At 41.8% G+C, this 22,005-nt stretch overlaps 1 protein-coding gene across 2 annotated transcripts; it reads left to right on the forward strand.

Moving 5' to 3' along the window:
- The first annotated feature begins 1,027 nt into the window (after nucleotides 1–1,027).
- LOC106572379 (uncharacterized) lies at nucleotides 1,028–20,352 on the forward strand. Of its 2 annotated transcripts, none has more exons than XM_014146463.2 (4): nucleotides 1,028–2,216; nucleotides 8,576–8,622; nucleotides 8,873–8,958; nucleotides 17,671–20,352. In XM_014146463.2, exons 1-4 carry the CDS (start codon nucleotides 1,369–1,371, stop codon nucleotides 19,513–19,515), a joined length of 2,826 nt encoding a protein of 941 aa, XP_014001938.1. In that variant the 5' UTR covers nucleotides 1,028–1,368; the 3' UTR covers nucleotides 19,516–20,352. The 2 variants fall into 2 exon arrangements, with proteins under 2 accessions (XP_014001938.1, XP_014001939.1); XM_014146464.2 differs by lacking the exon at nucleotides 1,028–2,216 and adding an exon at nucleotides 2,281–2,957.
- Nucleotides 20,353–22,005: the final 1,653 nt, after the last annotated feature.

Raw genomic sequence — 22,005 nt, forward strand, 5'->3', positions numbered from 1 at the left:
GATCAACAACACTGGACAATTGAGAAGTGGAAAAACATTGCCTAGTCTGTCGAATCTCGGTTCCTGTTGTGTCATGCTGATGGCAGAGTCAGGATTTGGAGAAAGCAGCATGAGTCCATGGACCCCTCCTGCCTGGTACAGGCTGGTGGCGGTGGTGTACTGGTGAAGGGAATCTTAATTGGACCTATATTGTCACAGCAAAATAATCCTGCTGCAACAGGATTTGAACGTTTAGTCCATAATGTTACTTGATCGGTGGTTAGGCTATTAGCTGGCCAAAAGTAAGCTACATGAAAAGTGCAATACTGTTATAACCATGTGTTAGCATGGGTTTTCAGTGAACGTATGTCAATCACAAAGCTCATCTGCATTTCAAGAAAATTCTCAGCAACAAATGAATGATTAAATTAAAATTCCTGTAGAATTATGAAATAATAACTCCCTACATATTATATTGTAGGCTATAGCCTACTGTAGGTTATGTGCTTATTGTCGTATGTTTAAAGACAACGATGTAATGGCAAATATGGCGATTTGATGAAGCATCACATTCTGATAGGCATTCCAAGAGCCCTTTAAATACACTGTAGCCCTTTGTGACACAATGTGACGTTACATAATAAAAAAGAACATGATGTGACATCATGGGAATATTCCATTCACAGAGAGTAAAGGACTGAAATATCATAATAAAACAAAAAAGCATCCTGTGGTTCGATCAGAAGGGAAACCCTTCAGGTAAGGTAAAGGAACTTAAAAACAAATCTAACATTGATGTACAATACTGTTGTAATTTGTTATGGCATATTACATAGCCAAATAATAAGAACAATACAGAAGAAAACATAGGATTGACCATAATATCCTTTTGAACTGTTTAGGCGTGGTTTATTTCGGTCTAATATTATTTATGAATATAAAGGCATGTTTCCAAACAGAGTGTAGTAGCCTAAAGTGTAGCGTTGGAGATGGGCGTGTATGGTCTCGGCAAACCGAAACAGAGGGTGGAGTCGCCAGTCCAGGGTTGTACCAACTTAAATAGCAAATTTGGAGCAGGCAATACACAGCTAAAATTAGACTGTTATTCCCCTGGGAATAAGACCTAACTAAAGTTCCAGCTAAGGTCTTCTAAACAAGGAGGACTACCCTGTACGAGCAACAAATGTTGGTATAATAGAGACTAGCACTTGCTCCTCAGTACTCCATTGCCGTCATGCTGTACAACACGTTCTGAAACTCAGGAGAAGTGGCAGTTCTGTTCGTAACGCTGGGTTAAACCTGTACAAACCCATACCACTGGATTCTATTGGATTCTATCCTCTGACCAGTGCTGTTGACAGGCGACTCGAAGGGTGAATAGCCGAGAAAATGTCTTTTTTAACCATACCATCCCAGGAGGGTCTTTTCACCAAGGTGAAGAAAGAGGGGTCATCCGGAGAAGGACGGTGTTATGACGAAGGACAGTGTAATTCGGATGAAGAATATGAAGACAGCGAGGAGACAAACGTGCGTCTCATCCCCAGGTGCTCTCCTATCCCAAGGAAACGCGGCCGGTCCATCTATGATGAGACCGCAGAGTATCTGAAAATCAAAGATGCAATTCCTAGCAGGAGAGTGTCGTTTGCCGATACAACAGGTAGAGACCTAACCGACGTTAGGGAATTCGTCCAATTTGATTCGGATGATGAGGATGATGCCAGGTGGGAAGAAGAGGAGGCAAAATACCGACCGAAAATCCGTGAACCGACCTACCGCATAAACCCGGAGTGGACCATTCCCACTGCCGCTGCCCTGACGAAAGCAGTGCACACTAATAAAGTAGAGGTGGAGAGTGTGTCACCCATTGAAGACGAGCCCTTGGCATTTAACGTGTTTATTCGAGTGCTTAATATTTCATTTAACAAAACTGTGTGCATTCGATCAACTATGGACAGCTGGAGCACCTACTTTGATTGTCCAGCAGATTATGTCCAGGGCGACGGTGAGACTGATACATTTTCCTTCAAGCTCTCCTTCTGCCCACCGTATCTTCACCATGGGGCTCGCATTGAGTTTGTTGTCCGTTACGAAACTCCAGATGGCGATTACTGGGCGAACAACTCGCACATGAATTACGCGGTAACTCTTCTCGTGTCCTACGAAGACGATGTAGCACAAGCTAGCCCTTTTGATATGCCAGACCTTACAAGTATCCTGAAAACTGAAAGCAGTTACAGGTAAATTCCCTTGATCATCATCCAAGCATCCTATCAATCTGTTGACGTAAAACAAAATAGACCTAGGCCTACTTACCGTAGGCTATGTACAGTAGGCCTATAGCCTAAGCCTAAGGAATGCAAACATGGAAAGGAATGGAAGATAATAGCAAGCCTATAATAAGATGATAATACAATCTGCTATTACACTTTCACACGAATCACATTTGATAATAGTTTTGAGGGACTACTGTGGTGCTACTACAGTGATGAAAGTTGTCTAAGGGGTTGTGAGGAAGTCAGGGTGAAAGGTCTCAGGACCACTTCTTCCAGGAACACTTGTTTTAGTGCACTGTAAAAATAGAAAGACTCAAAACACCATGATTGTGTAATGAAACCATGAAAAGTAGTGCATCTATCCTGAGAGCTGTTGTTTGGAGGGTGTTTGAATGTAAACCCACCAACGTGTACGAGATTCTCCAGTACTTTTGTATACTTTTTAGCCAGTAGGTCTGAAAGTACTGCTCACGAGCCAAAAGTGGCCCTGAGAATTGCGTACTACGTCACATATGAACAGATACGTGCACCACGTCATTGCTCTCTCGCTCACTCTGCTGTGTATGCATCTGGCTAGCTGTCACTGAAATGGCGAGCGGCTGAAACTCATTGGCTAGAACTTGAATTGCTAGGGGTCTGGCGCACGTGAGGGAAAATGGCGCAGAACAGCTTCCAGAAAAAAACATAGCTTTCAAACTAATTGAGGTAAAACAGTGATTCTGCTCAGAGATTGTGCATGTATGAACTACAGACACATCCAGCCCAAAGCGGGAGGTTAAAAAAAATATGTATTTATCGGCAAAGTTCCGGAGCATGTCTTTAATAATAATTAATTCAACTAATTTCAATGATTTCTTAATTTCATTTGACCAATTAAAATAAATAAATCATCCAACTTAATATCTTTCTCAAAATGTAAGTAGATTTATTTATGAGGATAAACTAAGATAGAGAACATTTAGTGATCGAACTAATTAGACGTCTGGTTTTAATCTCCTTGCACTTCCTTTCTTGCCAAATCTTGGATTGTGGGTAATATTTTTTGTTGTTGAACTTTATGATTATTTTACACAATGTTGTATGCACGTTTGAAGAAAGAAAAGTATACTTATATATTAGTATTAAGCAGCTTTTTGTGTCATGAGGTGTAATGGATCATGATTAACAGATATCAAAACCATCAGGCATAATGACGATCACTAATGAGACGTCCCATTCCCACATTTCCAACTTTTAATGGTAGAGGTAAATACAGTATCCTGCAATCCTTGCTTTAAAACCTCAAGCCACTGCTGGTGGATTGAGCACTGTGCTCAGCAGTGCCTGCCCAAATGGGATAAACTGGCAAATGATCAGATACATTCATCAGTTAAAATGTTCCCGAAGAAGGTATTCTGCACTAGACAGGATGTGAAACATCATAATAATGTTTTGAAGCTTTAGAGAGAGGAAATGTCACCAAAAGAAAAGGGATCTATTTCTGCACTAAACAGAACTTGAAATACCAACATAGTGTTTTCAACCTTTTCTGGTAGTGCTCCCTGTCCCGGCAAGGTGTTGCACAACACTTGATTAAGTGGAGTTACAACACACCCCATGTCATGTTTCAAAACATCTCAGGATGATGTGTCTCAATACACCTGCAAAGGTAAAGGGATACTTCGGGATTTTGTCAATAAAGCCCTTCATCGACAATACTACAGAGGTAGTTTTGTGAGCCAATGCTAACTAGCATTAGACGCATTGCCTTCCCCGTAGCTCAGTTGGTAGAGCATGGTGTTTGCAACGCCAGGGTTGTGGGTTCGATTCCCACGGGGGGCCAAGTACGAAGAAGAAAAAAAAAAAAATTGTATGAAAATGAAATGTATGCATTCACTACTGTAAGTCGCTCTGGATAAGAGCGTCTGCTAAATGACTAAAATGTAAATGTAAAATTGACTAGAAGTCTATGGTATCGACTAGCATGCTAGCAGTTACCATAGACTTCCAGTCATTGCGCTAATGCTAGTTTACAATTGCACTAACGCTGCACGCAGAGACAAAAATGATATCCACAAGCTCATCTGACTGTGGGGAAGTAGATAAAGGGCTTCATTGCCAGAATCCTGAAGTATCCCTTTAAGGTTTGTTCTCCTTTGAGTGAGTGGCTGCTCAGTTGCCACTAGTTTTGGGGTTACAAAGCACTTCATTTTAACAGAGTGGTTGGTTGCAGACAGTGCTTGCCATATAATAGGCCTACCCACCCAGTGTAGTTACGCAAAATCAGATTTGGTTTGCATCAGTGGTTTATGTGGGACAATCTCATAATATTTCAACCAGGTTATATTTTGTGATCCAGTCTCCAGTACATTGAAGGGGGGCGGAGATGGCGGACACATGCACACACACCCTCTCAGAATGCCAGCAATCCAGGGGTGTATGAGCTGTGAGGGGGATTGAAATAGCTTGTACAAGGCAGGTGTCACTTTCAGCCCCGCCGTTCTCTGACACTTACCCCTGACCTTTCAATGGAAAACCACAGTTGACATCAGTCCAATCCGGTTTCAATGGAATAGGTCATCTCTGAGGCTCCACCTGACTCCTCCCCTTATTGCTCCTTTTGACCTTATTCCTCTAAAGCAATCTGATCGTCTGCAGGGCTCTGCTTTTCATTGACAGGATCATTTCATTTTCAGTGTAGGCTGATAGATAGGCTAGATGGATAGATAGGAAGTGTCCTTCTCTCATAAATGACCAATTGTCTAATTCACACCACTATTCTTAAAATGATGGTTGTCGCCCTCATATTTGGCAGTCAATTGTGCATCACAGTGTATGCATCAACTGCCACCATGTGATCAATGGAAAACATCACCCCATCATTAAACCCCAAGGCATAATATAAAAACAGTGTATCTAGATTTCTGTAGTTTTCCACTGCCTCTTAACACTTGGCATCTGTCTGCAATGGCGGTTCGCCATTGAGAAGGATGGGAACATAGGCTACTGAGTTATTGTTTGGCATCTCACACTCACAAGCATGGAACACATGATGAAACTTGTGATCCTGCGTGTGAGTAGTCAGGGGGTTTGGGGGTCACCTCCCCCTGAAAACCCTTAAGAAGACTGTGGATTCCTGGGATATAGGATATAGATGGATCCAGTCATGTGGGTCTTCATTACTACTGTATGCAGCCTTGAGAGGAGAAAAGGTGGGACAAAGAAGTGGGGCAGTGAAAAAGGATGGTTGGTGGGGGGCACGGAAAACCCCCCAATTAATAAATGGGTTCTGTAGTTAACTAATCTGAAACCTTTTGAGTGAAATCTGCCATCCTATTCAGGATGTTAGGGAAGTAAGTAAGTAGCCTTGTCTGAGCAACGGCTATAGGGCAGGATTATATCTCCTATTTCTGTAGCTTTAGGCAGCTTGATATACAAGTACACCCCGTGGACAGGACGCTAGTCATAAATAAAATCTCCAAAATAGCTTGCTTTATCAAGGTCATTAGGCCACAGCATCAGTTACCAATACACTTGTGGCTGTAATTTTCCACTGCCTCTGCCAGTTGTTTTGTCACAATTTGTTATATGTAATATCTTATTTCACTACCCCCTGACACTGGAGACCCTTGCTAATATCAGGTTTTCTGCCAATGTCTCTAAATTAATTTTGACTAAATGGGATGAAGCTAATTTCAGAAGTGACTTTTCGGGGGCCTCCCGAGTAGCGCAGTGGTCTAAGGCACTGCATCGCATTGCTAGCTGTGCCACTAGAGATTCTGGGTAAGAGTTCAGGCTCTGACGCAGCCGGCCGCGATCGGGAAACCCATGGGACGGCGCACAATTGGCCCAAGTGTAGTCCGGGTTAAGGGTAGAGTTTGGCCGGCAGAGATGTCTTTGTCCCATCGCGCACTAGCGACTCCTGTGGTGGGCCAGGTGCAGTGCACGCTAACACGGTCGCAAGGTGTACAGTGTTTCCTCCGACACATTGGTGCGGCTGGCTTCCGGGTTAAGTGGGCAATGTGTCAAGAAGCTGTGTGGCTTGGTTGGGCTGTGTTTCGGAGGATGCAAGGCTCTCGACCTTCGCCTCTCCCGAGTCCGTACGGCAGTTGCAGCGATGAGACGAGACTGTAACTACCAATTGGATACCACGAAATTGGGGAGAAAAAGGTGGGAAAAAAAAAACAAAAAAATTCGTAGCAGGTTAGGAGAACTTACGCAGCACGTTTGGAGAATTAGGTTAAGATTAAGAAAATAGTTTGTTTGGGTTAACTAAAATGTTAAAATTCTCCCAGGCGCGACTCGAAAAAGCTACTTTTGACGTCACTTTGACATTAACTGCATCCCTTCTAGTCGCGATCCTCTAACTCATGTCAAACTCATTCCACGTAGGGCCAAGTGTCTGTGCGTTTTCGCTTCATCTTTGTACTTGACTGATGAATTAAAGTCCCTAGTAAGGATCTCCCCTCACCTGGTTGTGTAGGTCTTAATTAACACCCCTGCTCAAACTCTTCAGAGAAATGACAAGTGAATGGTAGGTAAAGGGAAAACGCCAAGATCAGGAGGAAGGCGTATCCACTTGCATTTCTAAGAGTGATCATGAGGTATATGTCTTGTGCTATAGTATAAGATTATCTTGGCTTCCATCTTGTAGGCTATTACTCAACAAGTGGTGACCAACACTCCACTCCACTGATGTGTGAGATGTGAGAGTAAGGCTCTGTGAGAGTCATGCTTTCTTTAGGCCTACAGTGCATTCGGAAAATATGAAGACAGTTTTCCACATTTTGTTACGTTTCAGCCTTATTCTTAAATTGATTAAATTGTTTTTCCCTCATCAATCTACATACAATACCCCATGATGACAAAGCAAAAACATTTTTTTATACATTTTTACAAATGTATAAATAAAACCCCCCACAAATTTCACATTTATGTAAGTATTCAGACCCTTTACTCAGTACTTTGTTGAAGCACCATTGGCAGTGATTACAGCCTTGAATGTTCTTGGGTATGACGCTACAAGCTTGGCACACATGTATTGTGGGAGTTTCTCCCATTCTTCTCCGCAGATCCTCTCAAGCTCTGTCAGGTTGGATGGGGAGCGTCGCTGTACAGCTATTTTCAGGTTTCTCCAGAGATGTTCGATCGGGTTCAAGTCCAGGCTCTGGCTGGGCCACTCAAGGACATTCAGGGACTTATCCCAAAGCCACTCCTGCGTTGTCCTGTTGGAAGATGAACCATCACCCCAATTTGATGTCCTGAGCACTCTGGAGCAGGTTTTCATCAAGGATTTATCTGTACTTTACTCCGTTCATCTTTCCCTCAATCCTGACTAATCTCCCAGTCCCTGCCACTGAAAAACATCCTCAGGGAATGATGCTGCCACGACCATGCTTCACCATAGGGATGGTGCCAGGTTTCCTCCAGACGTAACGCTTGGCCTTCAGGCCAAAGAGTTCAATCTTAGTTTCATCAGACCAGAGAATCTTGTTTCTCGTGGTCTGAGAGTAAATGTTGGCAAACTCCAAGCGGGCTGTCATATTCCTTTTACTGAGGAGTGGCTTCCGTCTGGCCACTCTACCATAAAGTTTTGATTGTTGGGAATGCTGCAGAGATGGTTGTCCTTCTGCAATGTTCTCCCATCTCCACAGAGGAACTCTGGAACTCTGTCAGAGTGACCATTGGGTTCTTGGTCACCTCCCTGACCAAGGCTCTTCTTTCAAACTTCTTCCATTTAAGAATTATGAAGGCCACTGTGTTCTTGGGGACCTTCAATGCTGCAGACATTTTTTGGTAGCCTCTCCAGATCTGTGACTTGATACAATCCTGTCTCGGAGCTCTACTGACAATTCCGACCTCATGACTTGGTTTTTGCTCTGACATGCACTGTCAACTGTGGGACCTTATATAGACAGGTGTGTGCCTTTCCAAATAATGTCCAATCAATTGAATCTACTACAGGTGGACTCCAATCAAGTTGTAGAAACATCTCAAGGATGATCAATGGAAACAGGGTGCACCTGAGGGTCTGAATACTTATGTAAATAAGGTATTCTGGTTTTTATTGTTAACACATTTGCAAAAAAGTTCTAAAAAACAATTTTAACTTTGTCATTATGGGGCATTGTGTGTAGATTGATGAAGAAAATAAGTCTGTAACGTATCAAAATGTTGATTAAGGGAAGGAGTCTGAACACTTTCCGAATGCCTCGTGTTCTAAAAAACAGTAACATAAGATAATGCTGATCAAATGTATATTTACATTTATCTTTACAATAGGATCATGAGTGTCTTCATTGCAGTGCCATTGGTTAACAGTCATGTTATGTCTTTGCTTTCAGTATGGAGGATTCTGACTACTTTGCACAGTTCCCAGAGAAGGGTGAAGGTAAAGCAGGACTGCTGCATATGAGTATCACACAGAGTTATTACAAAGTTGTAAAAGGATGAAACAAAAGAGAGAGAGTAAGGAGACATTTTTCTATCCTTATTTTGACTCTCGCTATATTCACTGTTTCAATCATACTGTTACCTCTCAGGCCAGTTCAATACATACAATATATGTACAGAGTTTTACATGAAAGTGTACATTTAGAATAATGGGTAGTGTGATTAACTGTTGAACTTTGTTTTTGAAGATGAAGCGGTGACTAAGCCAGTGCCAGACATGTTGAAGCCCAGTCCTCAGTGTCCAGTCATTCTTCAACCAGAGCTTGACTTAGAGGTAATGGTGGAATAACTCATCAGTATTTCTTACCAGTTATCTTTGAACTTGTATTCATATATTTATACTACATTCTCTATGTTGTACATTTCATCTTGGTACATTTAGGGATGACACACTCTCGGGTTGTAAAAGTGTAGAGGAGCACTTTGTGTACAGTTAAAGGAATTCAGTTTTCTTGAACTGTTCAGTCAATTCAGCACCTGGAAAAGTTCCATTGGATATGCACATCTAGGCCTCATATGTGTTTGGAACAGTTTGTCATCGTCAGGATAAGGATTTAGTGGGGCACACACCATCAGAGGCATTGTTGAGATAACATGATAGTACAATGTTAATACTAGTATAATAACAGAGTTACGGTACAGTTACAGCAACTTAATATGAAGTGTAAACCGGTAGATACAGTATAACAGAACTGCAGAAATTATTTGTAAGAATGGTCATAAATATGTGCATGCCTATTACATCAGCTAATTGAATGGAATGGCAATATGGATATGAATGAATGTGGCACATAGCTAGCAGAGCCATAGATGTATGAATCTGTAGTTAATGCCTTCCCCTCAGTAGATCAGCTGAAATCATAAACTTCACTGTAATTTCTATGCATTCAATCTCATGCATGTTTAGCTATCTCATTATTGAATCCCAGAGTGTGTTGGTTCGTGTTACAGTTGAAAGTTTCAGGTTAAATAACTAGACCTATGTTATTTTATTCAATTATGTCTGAATCCTAACTTGAGAGCTGTACTTCCAGCTAAAACTTTCACATAAATCTCCCATTGACATCAATGCATGATTTTCAGCGAAAGTGCAAATTCATTAGATCTTAGGTTTCAGCCCATATTAGATTTTTCGTTCATTAGGGCATAAAATAATTATATTAGAATTGTTCTTAATTTTGCATGCGACAACAAGTAGTGGCAAATATGTTCTGTTCCTAAATATGGGTGAATTGACTAATAAAGTGCAATAAATTTCAAACTAATATTTTTTTCTCCAATGACAATTCATTTCACAGCTCATTGAAGCTTCAGCCACAATTTAGGTAACGTGCACGCTGATGGCCACACACTGCATGAGCTGTTTTTGCTACTTGTATCATTTGTCTTTCAGTTCTTATTAGGGTTGAATAGTGGTAACCCGGTTACCAAGATTTACCGGAATTTACCACTCAAAACCACTCCCTTTTCCCAGGATAAATAACTGGGATAAATAACTGTGAGAAACCGGTAAATTATAATCAAATCAAATCAAATTGTATTAGTCACATGCGCCGAATACAACAGGTGTGGATCTTACAGTGAAATGCTTACTTACAAGCTCTTAAACTACAATGCAGTCTGGGTAGCTATTTGATTAGCTGTTCAGGAGTCTTATGGCTTGGGGGTTGAAGCTATTTAGGAGCCTCTTGGACCTAGACTTGGCGCTCCGGTACCGCTTGCCATGCTGTAGCAGAGAGAACAGTCTATGAGTAGGCTGGCTGGAGTCTCTGACAATTTTTAGGGCCTTCCTCTGACACAGCCTGGTGTAGAGGTCCTGGATGGCAGGAAGCTTGGCCCCGGTGATGTACTGGGCCGTACGCACTACCCTCTGTAGTGCCTTGCGGTCGGAGGCCGAGCAGTTGCCATACCAGGCAGTGATGGATACCCGTCCGGATGCTCTCGATGGTTCAGCTGTAAAACCTTTTGAGGATCTGAGGACCCATGCCAAATATTTTCAGTCTCCTGAGGGGGAATAGGTTTTGTCGTGCCCTCTTCACGACTGTCTTGGTGTGCTTGGACCATGTTAGTTTGTTGGTGATGTAGACGCCAAGGAACTTGAAGCTCTCAACCTGTTCCACTACAGCCCCATCGATGTGAATGGGGGCGTGCACGGTCCTCCTTTTCCTGTAGTCCACACTCATCTCCTTTGTCTTGATCACGTTGAGGGAGAGGTTGTTGTCCTTGCAACACACGATCAGGTCTCTCACCTCCTCCCTATCGTTGTCAGTGATCAGGCGGTAAGGGTAGGTAACAGCACATCCGCCACACTGATCCTCAACATGGGGGCCCCTCAGGGGTGCGTGCTCAGTCAGGGGTACTGCACAGCCAGGCACGACTCCAACACCATCATTAAGTTTGCTGATGACATGTTGTGTCATCAGCAAACTTAATGATGGTGTTGGAGTCGTGCCTGGCCGTGCAGTCATGAGTGAACAGAGAGTACAGGAGGGGACTGAGCACGCACCCCTGAGGGGCCCCCATGTTGAGGATCAGTGTGGCGGATGTGTTGTTACCTACCCTTACCACCTGGGGGCGGCCCATCAGGAAGTCCAGGATCCAGTTGCAGAGGGAGGTGTTTAGTCCTTAGCTTAGTGATGAGCTTTGAGGGTACTATGGTGTTGAATGCTGAGCTGTAGTCAATGAATAGCATTCTCACAAAGGTGTTCCTTTTGTCCAGGTGGGAAAGGGCAGTGTGGAGTGCAATGGAGGTTGCATCATCTGTGGATCTGTTGGTGCGGTATGGAAATTGGAGTGGGTCTAGGGTTTCTGGGATAATGGTGTTGATGTGAGCCATGACCAGCCTTTCAAAGCGTTTCATGGCTACAGATGTGCTACTGGTCGGGAGTCATTTAGGCAGGTTACTTTAGTGTTCTTGGGCACAGGGATTATGGTGGTCTGCTTGAAACATGTTGGTATTACAGACAAATTATAAGAATGTATTTATAGCAACAGCATGGCGTGTAAGGTGAATGCACCAATTTGTAAGTCGCTCTGGATAAGAGCGTCTGCTAAATGACGTAAATGTAAATGTGAAATGGAACTGTTAAATGATATGCAATGCCTAAATCTGGCTACGGCCTCTGCATGATGAATCAACGCTCAGGGTCAGCTCATCATGGTAACTTTATTTATTGTGATAGGTATGCCTACATTTGCTGCAGTATAGCCTATTCTACAGTAATATAAAGACAGAATGCGCGTCTAATTTAACCATCTCCATCCGGCATTGTTTTTTAATTGTAAAGATGATTATGTTTTTAATTACAGCTCCAGAATTTAAAACAGCCTATCACTTGAATATTGTTGCTTTAAATCAGTGCCCGAGGGAGCAGTCTCTCACAGTCTTTCTCGCTCTCCATCAACTCCATTCAAATAGATAATTATGTTCTATATTGATATATACCCTATATATAGATGTCCTAGCCTACCTGTTTTAGGTAATACATTCAATGCAGTATTTGCATTATATTTAGCTAAATAATGATGGGTTATTCATGAGAAGCTTCTAACTTATAGCCTCTGTCTCTTGCGCATTATGCAAGCACCTGTGCCTCGCTGGCCTTTCCTTAAAAAAACGCTCCTTAGTTCTTGGAGTCCAATGCAGGAAAAGCTAGACTAGAATAGCTTGTTGCACATACAATGGCACAAAACAGTATGTGAACCCTGTGGAATTATCTGGATTTCTGCATAAATTGGTCATAAAATTAGATCGGATCTTCATCTGTCACAACAATAGACAAACATAGTGTACTTAAACTAATAACACACAAATTATTGTATTTGTCTTGTCTATATTGAATACATAGTTTAAGCATTCACAGTGTAGGTTGGAAAAAGTATGTGAACCCCTAGGCTAATGACTTCTCCAAAAGCTAATTGGAGTCAGGAGTCAGCCAACCTGAAGTACAATCATTGAGACGAGATTGGAGATGATGGTTAGAGGTGCCCTGCCCTATAAAAACACTCACAAAATTTGAGTTTGCTATTCACAAGAAGCATTGCCTGAAAAGAGATCTCAGAAGACCCAAGATTAAGAATTGCTGACTTGCATAAAGCTGGAAACGGTTACCAAAGTATCTCTAAAAGCCTTGATGTTCATCAGTCCACGGTAATACAAATTGTCTATAAATTGAGAAAGTTCAGCACTGTTGCTACTCTCCCTAGGAGTGGCCATCCTGCAAAGATGACTGCAAGAGCACAGCGCAGAATGCTCAATGAGGTTAAGAAGAATCCTAGTGTCAGCTAAAGACTTTAAGAAATCTCTGGAACATGCTAACATCTCTGTTGACGAGTCTACGATTCGTAAAACACTAAACAAGAATGGTGTTCATGGGAGGACACCACGGAAGAAGCCACTGCTGTCCAAAAAAAAACATTGCTGCACGTCTGAAGTTCACAAAAGAGCATCTGGATGTTCCACAGCGCTACTGGCAAAATATTCTGTGGACAGATTAAACTAAAGTTGAGTTGTTTGGAAGGAACACACAACACTATGTGTGGAGAAAAAACGCACAGCACACCAACATCAAAACCTCATCCCAACTGTAAAGTATGGTGGAGGGAGCATCATGGTTTGGAGCTGCTTTGCTGCCGCAGGGCCTGAACAGCTTGCTATAATCGACGGAAAAATTTATTCCCAAGTTTATCAAGACATTTTGCAGGAGAATGCAAGGATTTCTGTCCGCTAATTGAAGCTCAACAGAAGTGGGGTGATGCAACAGGACAACAACCCAAAACACAGAAGTAAATCAACAACAGAATGGCTTCAACAGAAGAAAATATGCCTTCTGGAGTGGCCCAGTCAGAGTGCTGAACTCAACCCGATTGAGATGCTGTGGCATGACCTCAAGAGAGCGGTTGACACCAGACATCCCAAGAATATTGCTGAACTGAAATAGTTTTGTAAAGAGGAATGTTCCAAAATTCCTCTTGACCGTTGTGCAGGTCTGATCTGCAACTACAGAAAACGTTTGGTTGAGGTTATTGCTGCCAAAGTAGGGTCAACCAGTTATTAAAACCAAGGGTTCACATACCTTTTCCACTCAGCACTGTGAATGTTTACACGGTGTGTTCAATAAAGACATGAAAACGTATAATTGTGTTTTATTAGTTTAAGCAGACTGTGTTTGTCTATTATTGTGACTTAGATGAAGATCAAATTTTATGACCAATTTATGCAGAAGTCCAGGTAATTCCAAAGGGTTCACATACTGTTTCTTGCCACTACATATTTTTTGCATTTCTTAGACTATTCCAAGAGGGACGCAAGCTCTTTTTTGCTGAACGTTAAATACAGCAGCCAATAGAACGGGTAGTTTGAAAGAAGAGCGAACGTGTGATGGCGGAAGGCAATAGCAATGATTTATTCAGACCCATAACCATTCAATCTTCGTGAAGAGAAGTGAAAGCCTTCTGCATCAAATTCTAGTCCTATATTATTCAAGGATGTCATTAGAATGATGAAAATAAGGACAACGAAATCTATTAAATTTAACTGTTGAAAGCGAGGATGGAATGAAGCAACAATAGAGAGAGAAAAAGGAGGTAGGCTAATAACATTAGGGGGAATGTTATGAAAGGTATTTATAAGTCAGCCTACTAATTATACAAATAGGCCCTATTATATTTCAAAATTAAAATCAAATTCACTAGTCTATACTTCTAACTTTGTAGGCCGAATGTGCTCCACCAGAATCACATGTTGTCTTCTGCTTTATCGTGGTTTGAACGATGTGCGTAATTCCAGTCCATATAATACAGTATAATACAGTACAGTACAGTAATGCAGTTCACACTCAAAAAGACTAGTCTACTGGAGCTAGTTTAATTTATTTAACCAAGAGCACATATAGCTAGCTACATCTATGGGCTTTTATGTTTTTCTGTCGTGCGTAATGTGCAGTAGCCAATATCATATATGTATTGGATAATGGCTCAATCATTTGGGATTTTTTTGGGCTCGGGCTCATTAAATGTCGTTAATGTCGGGCTCATAAAATGTATTTAATATATGGCTCATCAGGGTCAGGTAGCATCAGGTTTGAATTTTCAAAGCTGATGAAAGCTCTAATCAAATCCAGACATATTTACAGTTGAAGTCGGAAGTTGACATACACCTTAGCCAAATGTGTTTAAACTCAGTTTTTCACAATTCCTGACATTTAATCCTAGTAACACTTCCCTGTCAGTTAGGATCACCACTTTATTTTAAGAATGTGAAATGCCAGAATAATAGTAGAGAGAATTATTTATTTCAGCTTTTATTTCTTTCATCACATTCCCAGTGGGTCAGAAGTTTACATACACTCAATTAGTATTTGGTAGCATTGTCTTTAAATTGTTTAACTTGGGTCAAACGTTTTGGGTAGCCTTCCACAATCTTCCCACAATAAGTTGGGTGAATTTTGGCCCATTCCTCCTGACAGAGCTGGTGTAACTGAGTCAGGTTTGTAGGCCTCCTTGCTTGCACACGCTTTTTCAGTTCTGCCCACAAATTTTCTATAGGATTGAGGTCAGGGCTTTGTGATGACCACTCCAATACCTTGACTTTGTTGTCCTTAAGCCATTTTGCCACAACTTTGGAAGTATGATTGGGGTCATTGTCCATTTGGAAGACCCATTTGCGACTAAGCTTTAACTTCCTGACTGATGTCTTGAGATGTTGCTTCAATATATCCACATAATTGTCCTTCCTCATGATGCCATCTATTTTGTGAAGTGCACCAGTCCCTCTTGCAACAAAGCACCCCCACAACATGATGCTGCCACCCCCGTGCTTCACGGTTGGGATGGTGTTCTTCGGCTTGAAAGCCTCCCTCTTTTTCCTCCAAACATAATGATGGTCATTATGGCCAAACAGTTCTATTTTTGTTTCATCAGACCAGAGGACATTTCTCCAAAAAGTACGATTTTTGTCCCCATGAGCAGTTGCAAACCAGTCTGGCTTTTTTATGGCTGTTTTGGAGCAGTGACTTCTTCCTTGCTGAGCGGCTTTTCAGGTTATGTCAATGTAGGACTCGTTTTACTGTGGATATAGATACTTTTGTACCTGTTTCCTCCAGCATCTTCACAAGGTCCTTTGCTGTTGTTCTGGGATTGATTTGCACTTTTCACACCAAAGTACGTTCATCTCTAGAGAGACAGAACGTGTCTCCTTCCTGAGCGGTATGACGGTTGTGTGGTCCCATGGTGTTTATACTTGCGTACTGTTGTTTGTACAGATGAACGTGGTACCTTCAGGTGTTTGGAAATTGCTCCCAAGGATGAACCAGACTTGTGGAGGTCTACAATTTTGTTTCTGAGGTCTTGGCTGATTTATTTTGATTTTCCCATGATGTCAAGCAAAGAGGCACTGAGTTTGAAGGTAGGCCTTGAAATACATCCACAGGTACACCTCCAATTAACTCAAATGATGTCAATTAGCCTATCAGAAGCTTCAAAAGCCATGACATAATTTTCTGGAATTTTCCAAGCTGTTTAAAGGCACAGTATGTACACTTCTGACCCACTGGAATTGTGATACAGCGAATTATAAGTGAAATAATATCTCTGTAAACAATTGTTGGAAAAATGACGTGTCATGCACAAAGTAGATGTCCTAATCGACTTGCCAAAACTATAGTTTGTTAACAAGAAATGTGTGGAGTGGTTGAAAAACGAGTTTTTATGACTCCAACGTAAGTGTATGTAAACTTCCGACTTCAACTGTATACGCTTTATAATGCTTTTAATCACACTCCCGGATTTGGCGGGAAATACCAGGTTACCTGGGAGAAAAGTGATTTATTCTCGGGATGGAACATTTGTAAAATACCGGGAAATTTTTCAACCCTAGTTCTTATTCACCATGTGTGCATGATTTTGCATCAGAGTTTGTGTTTCATCATTAGCCACCTATTTCTCAATAACACAAATGGCTCAGTCATGACAGACGATCTTCCTGTAGCAGTAGCCATTCTATTGTAGTATAACAGTAGCCTACCAGTGGAGGCTGCTGAGTGGATGACAGCTGATAATAATGGATGGAATGGTATCAAACACATTGTTTTTATGTGTTTGATATCATTCCATTCACTCCATTCCAGCCAAAAGACTCCGTTCCAATGTCCGTCCTCCCCTCAGCAGCCTCCACCGTAGCCTACATACAATACATTTACTGATATTCTTCTAAAGAATATCAATCTAAGGGTATCATGCCTTAGTAATTTGAATTAACAAATGATCCATCGTCTTGGTATGGATGTTTCAACAAGTGTCATGTAAGTGTTTACTCAATCTAAAACATATGACGTCCATATGGTTTTATCTATACAGTCTGTATATGTTTGTGCGTGTTTCTTTAGAAGCCATATATGTCATGTTTCATCCTTATCATCCACTGTCCTCCTAATGAACAATTGCCATATTTTAATGTCTTTAAGATAATTAGTAGTTTTTTGGGGGGGGGGAGAGTTGCATGGTCTTCCATTGACTGTAAGTGTAATTGTTAATTTGGTACCATTTATTTTGGATGAACAGATAAACACAATTATTTTGGATTTTAGATTGATAGATCATTATTTTGGTTGTTGATTGCTGTCAGTGTATTTTGTCTCCTACATAAATGCATGGGTCATGTAAACATACATTTGACCTTTTATGATATGTCCTCCACAATGTTTTATAACATCAGCATGGATTCCAAACTTTCAGTATGCATTGAGTTGCTTTTCCTCTGTGGTGATATTAGTGTGCAACACAATTTGTGACTAGTCCCTGTGCCTCAAAGCTAGCCTGGTACCAGATCTACAGTATTTGTGCTGTATAGCTAACTCATAGATTCTTTGACATGTCAAACAACAACCTTAGGAGTTGGCTGTACAGAACAAACAGATCTGGAACCATTCTACCCAAAAGCTCCCATGGTGGTCACTGTTATTTCTTTATTTTTGTGTTATTCCTACAGACTGCCGATGACATACCCAGTTCTCCTCTCCCAGCCAACCTAGACCTTCCATTAGCAGATGGAACACTGTCCAGTGCCACTGTATCCCTGGGTAAACAATCACCTCATGTGTTTTCCACATCCACAACACAAGCCAATGAAGTACTATCCAAACCTGTAGCATCTGAAGCCAACCAACTGACAACTGAACCAGAGCCTTCACAGGAACTGGACTGTGAATTACTAAAACTGGATTGTGAAATACCCAAGCTGGACTCTGAATTAGAAGAACATGTTCCACCACTACTCCACGTCAGCATTGCTGAAGCATCAGATGGCATGAAGGAGGAAAAGGGAGGAACCTTCCAGGAGGAGCCCAAAGATAGTAGTCCCCCCACACCTATGCATGTTCCTTCACCTCTCATCAGCAATATGGATACAGTCTCAGATGGTGAGAAAGAGAAGGAGGAGGATAGTAGTCCCTCTACACACCTGCACATTCTAACACCACCTCATGTCAGCATTGCTGAAGCATCAGATGACAAGAATGAGGAAAAGGGAGGAGGAACATCCCAGGAAGAGCCCAAAGATAGTAGTTTTTCCACACCTCTGAGCTCATCTCCAACACCTCTCCACAGCAGCATGACTGAAGCCTCAGATGTTGATGAGGAGGAAAAAGAGGAGGAGGAGGGAGGAGCCTTCACTCTGGAACACACAGAACCACACTCCGAACTTGACCCACCTCACACGGAGATCCAAGCCAACATGCCTTCTTCACTGGAAGATGTTTTATATCAGAGTGTGCTTTCTGCAACACCAAATGTAGTGGTGCGGAAGTTGGTGGAGGAGGAGGATGATGTTGAGGAGGTGGAGAACGAGGTGCCGGAGCAGGGGTCAAAGGTGGAGGAGGATCCAAGGCAGGAAGCAGAGAAAGATGCCGAGGAGGAAAACGAGAAGTCCTTCAGAATTCAGGAGCCAAGCACCAGCTCCTCAAGTCGCCTAGAACATCCCTCAGATTTCACCCACTGTAAGCTCAGCAGAGCTGAGGAGGGTAGCAAATCCCAGATAAAGGTTTCCTCTGAGGCCTCCCCATCTCTCCCTGAAGAGTCTGATGATAAGCAGCTGACATCAATGGATGACGGCATGGCCAGAGAAGATGGAGTCCTGATGCTAGAGGCTGTTGGGCCCAAGCTAGAGAGCTTCCAGGCAGGTGGCGAAGTAGGTGTAGTTGTAGATGTAGTAGCCACCTGTCCGTGGCACCCTCCCATGGTGACCGTGACACACGTTGGGCCCACAGGAGAGGACAGAATGACCCAGAGTCTGGCCAGCCACACTGCTGAGCCGCCCAATGACGTCTCACAGACGTCCCCCCCTGTGTCTCACCAGCGCTTCAAGCGAGGGATGGCAGCCGGCCTGAGCGAGCTGACAGCTGTGCTCTCTGAGGACTCAGGCCGCTCTAAGCAGCAGGATGACATCACTGCTAGGGAACACACCTCTCCTGGGTTGGAGAGCCAGACACTTCTGGGGGTTCAGCGCAAAACCATATATTTTGCAGTCACAGAGAACATCTCAGAGTCATCCGTGACCATGACCCAAGATGGTACTAGCAGTTCAGATGAGGAAGACGCTACTACGACTGACAAAGAGGAGGAGACTTTCCAGGTTTCCTCAGAAACAGGTCTACCAAGCAGATCATCAGAGGCTCAGATCACCAAGCCCCTAACCCCCCAGGCTGAACTGACCCTGGACAGGACACTGATCCCATCCATCGTGTTCCTGAGTGTGGCCATTGGCCTCGTCGTCGGGCTTCATGAACCCAGCACCTTCCTCTTCATGGGACTATTCCTTGTCTCCCTCTGTTTCTGAGGTGTTTTGAGGGGTTCCTCCTTTTAAAATGTGTGAAGTGACTTAACCCCTTTTTAAGTGCCTTTTCATGTTACCAAACAATCTTGTATTATGAGCACAATTGGTTCCTGGTGTTTTATTTTAAATGTGTGCCTGTGGAAGTGTGTATATTTTTGTTTGTTTTCACAAAAGAGAAGGGATCTTGTTCGTTAAAAATAGCGAGAAGTTCATTGAATTTCCAGTGTTCCATGCCAAGAGTTAGATAGTCAAAAAAACTGTTTGAGTTCATTAAAACATAGCCATGCAATACTAAGGCCTAATTTTGTTCTTAAAGGGTTTGAGTATGATTTTGTGTATAAAACATGGAAATCCAAAGAATTGTTGAGAAGTGTGACTATCGGCTGTTTGGAATCGGAATGTATGTATGTTCTAGATTGGGCTGGGAGACTGAAACTGGTGAAGCGGTAGATTGTAAGGTAAACACAGGTTCCTTGGGTAAGGACAGTAGCTACAAGATAAAGTATGTTCATATGACTGCCTAATGCAAAATGTTGTCATTTGTGCTCTGAGAATTGCCAGTCCTCACATTTTAGAATAGTGGTGTGCTGTGGTAATCCTTTTACAGTAGTCTACTGTTGCTGCTATCAGATGGTAGTTCATGCAAGTTAAAGCCTACACAGTTTCACAATTTATCTAGCTACAAATCTAGATAGACAGAAATTAGTTTTAACAACTGTTCACTGATGATACCTGAAAGGATGTTTGAAGTGATGTATGTGTTTGCAGTGTGTGTATGTCTGGATATGGTGTGTTATGGTTCCCATAAAATCAGATGAATAAACTATGTGCTGATCTTTATTTCTATCTTGTCTCTTTCTTTTCTTCTCTTCTTTCTTTCTTTCTTTCTTTCTTTCTTTCTTTCTTTCTTTCTTTCTTTCTTTCTTTCTTTCTTTCTTTCTTTCTTTCTTTCTTTCTTTCTTTCTTTCTTTCTTTCTTTCTTTCTTTCTTTCGCTCTGTTCTAATTAATATGATTCTAAATACTGATATAACAAAATCACACCTGTACTCATTTTGAGGTAAGCCATTTCCATCCACAGTCACAAGACAAGTTACTAACTGATAAAAATCTACCACGCATAAAGTTATGTGACAAACGTTAAAGACACTTTTTGATAAAGTATAAGACTATAGTTTAACAATAGTACGTTTTATTAGCCTCTAGCTCAGGGATCATGATCTAGATTCTCCTTGAACGTATGGTCAGGGGGCCAGAACATAATTACAGATCATTTGAAGAATGCAAATTGACCGCAATTGAAGCCCAAACAGATATAAAATTGGACTAATTCATAGTAATTTCAAACCTTGCTTACATTTGTATATGATCACATGCGTGGGAATACTTGGGAACAGATTTCCTAAATTAAAATCACTTGGATTTCCTGGTGTTTTTACAGTGTTTTGTGTCCAACTGAAAATTCTCAAGAAAAATATATGAATATAATGTTTTTCTCAGAATAATTGGGGAACAAAATAAAATCACCAGCAGGCAAAATTCAGTTGGGGTAACCTGCTCTAGCTGATTGGCCAGCTAGTACAGAGGGTGATCACAGAGTGTCTCAGGCCTGGATCAAATGGAAATATCCCCAGGCAACATGAGCTGCTGAAATTACTGAAAAGGTCATGCATTGCAGTGAAGTCACGGTGTCATGCTACAGAGCCCAGAGCCGCTATTATAAACTGAGATCAGTCTTTAAAGGCCGATAATTTGCCAGGGTAGCCCCCCAGCGAATGATGTTGTTGACTACACAGACAAAAGTGATGGCAGTCTTGTCCCTTTTTGGCTTGTTAACATACAGTATTTTTGTATAGCTATAAAATATCTAACCTTTAAGATATTTTAATTGTAATAAAGCAACTCTTATAGAGGTGTTTTATAATCACTGTTGGGCCTTGTAACAGTTTCTATGACACATAGGTTGTTCAGTATTGATTATGGTCACAATGTATTTCCACTCTGAAGTCCTGACGTTTGATCTTTCACACATACAGTGCCTTCGAAAAGTATTCAGACCCCTTGACTATTTCTAATTTTTGTTACATTAAAGCCTTAGTCTAAAATGTATTAAATAGGTTTTTTTCCCCTCATCAATCTACACACAATACCCCATAATGACAAAGAAAAAACTGTTTTTTAGAAATGTTTGCACATTTCTAAAATATAAAAAACTGAAATATCATATTTACATAAGTATTCAGACCCTTTACTCAGGACTTTGTTGAAGCACCTTTGGCAGTGAATACAGCCAGGGAGTCTTCTTGGGTATGATGCCACAAGCTTGGCACAGCTGTATTTGGGGAGTTTCTCCCATTCTTCTCTGCAGATCCTCTCAAGCTCTGTCAGGTTGGATGGGGAGTGTTGCTGCACAGCTATTTTCAGATCTCTCCAGAGATGTTCAATCAGGTTCAAGTCCGGGCTCTGGCTGGGCTACTCAAGGACATTCAGAGACT

This window comes from Salmo salar, chromosome ssa15, assembly GCF_905237065.1.
Source record: "Salmo salar chromosome ssa15, Ssal_v3.1, whole genome shotgun sequence".
NCBI classification, from domain to species: Eukaryota; Metazoa; Chordata; class Actinopteri; order Salmoniformes; family Salmonidae; genus Salmo; species Salmo salar.

Coding starts and splice junctions, on each gene's coding strand:
- LOC106572379 (XM_014146463.2), top strand. CDS start 1,369: ATGTCTTTTTTAACCATACCATCCCAGGAGGGTCTTTTCACCAAGGTG. Junction 2,217..8,575: donor AAAACTGAAAGCAGTTACAG/GTAAATTCCCTT, acceptor CTTTGCTTTCAG/TATGGAGGATTCTGACTACT. Junction 8,959..17,670: donor AACCAGAGCTTGACTTAGAG/GTAATGGTGGAA, acceptor TTATTCCTACAG/ACTGCCGATGACATACCCAG.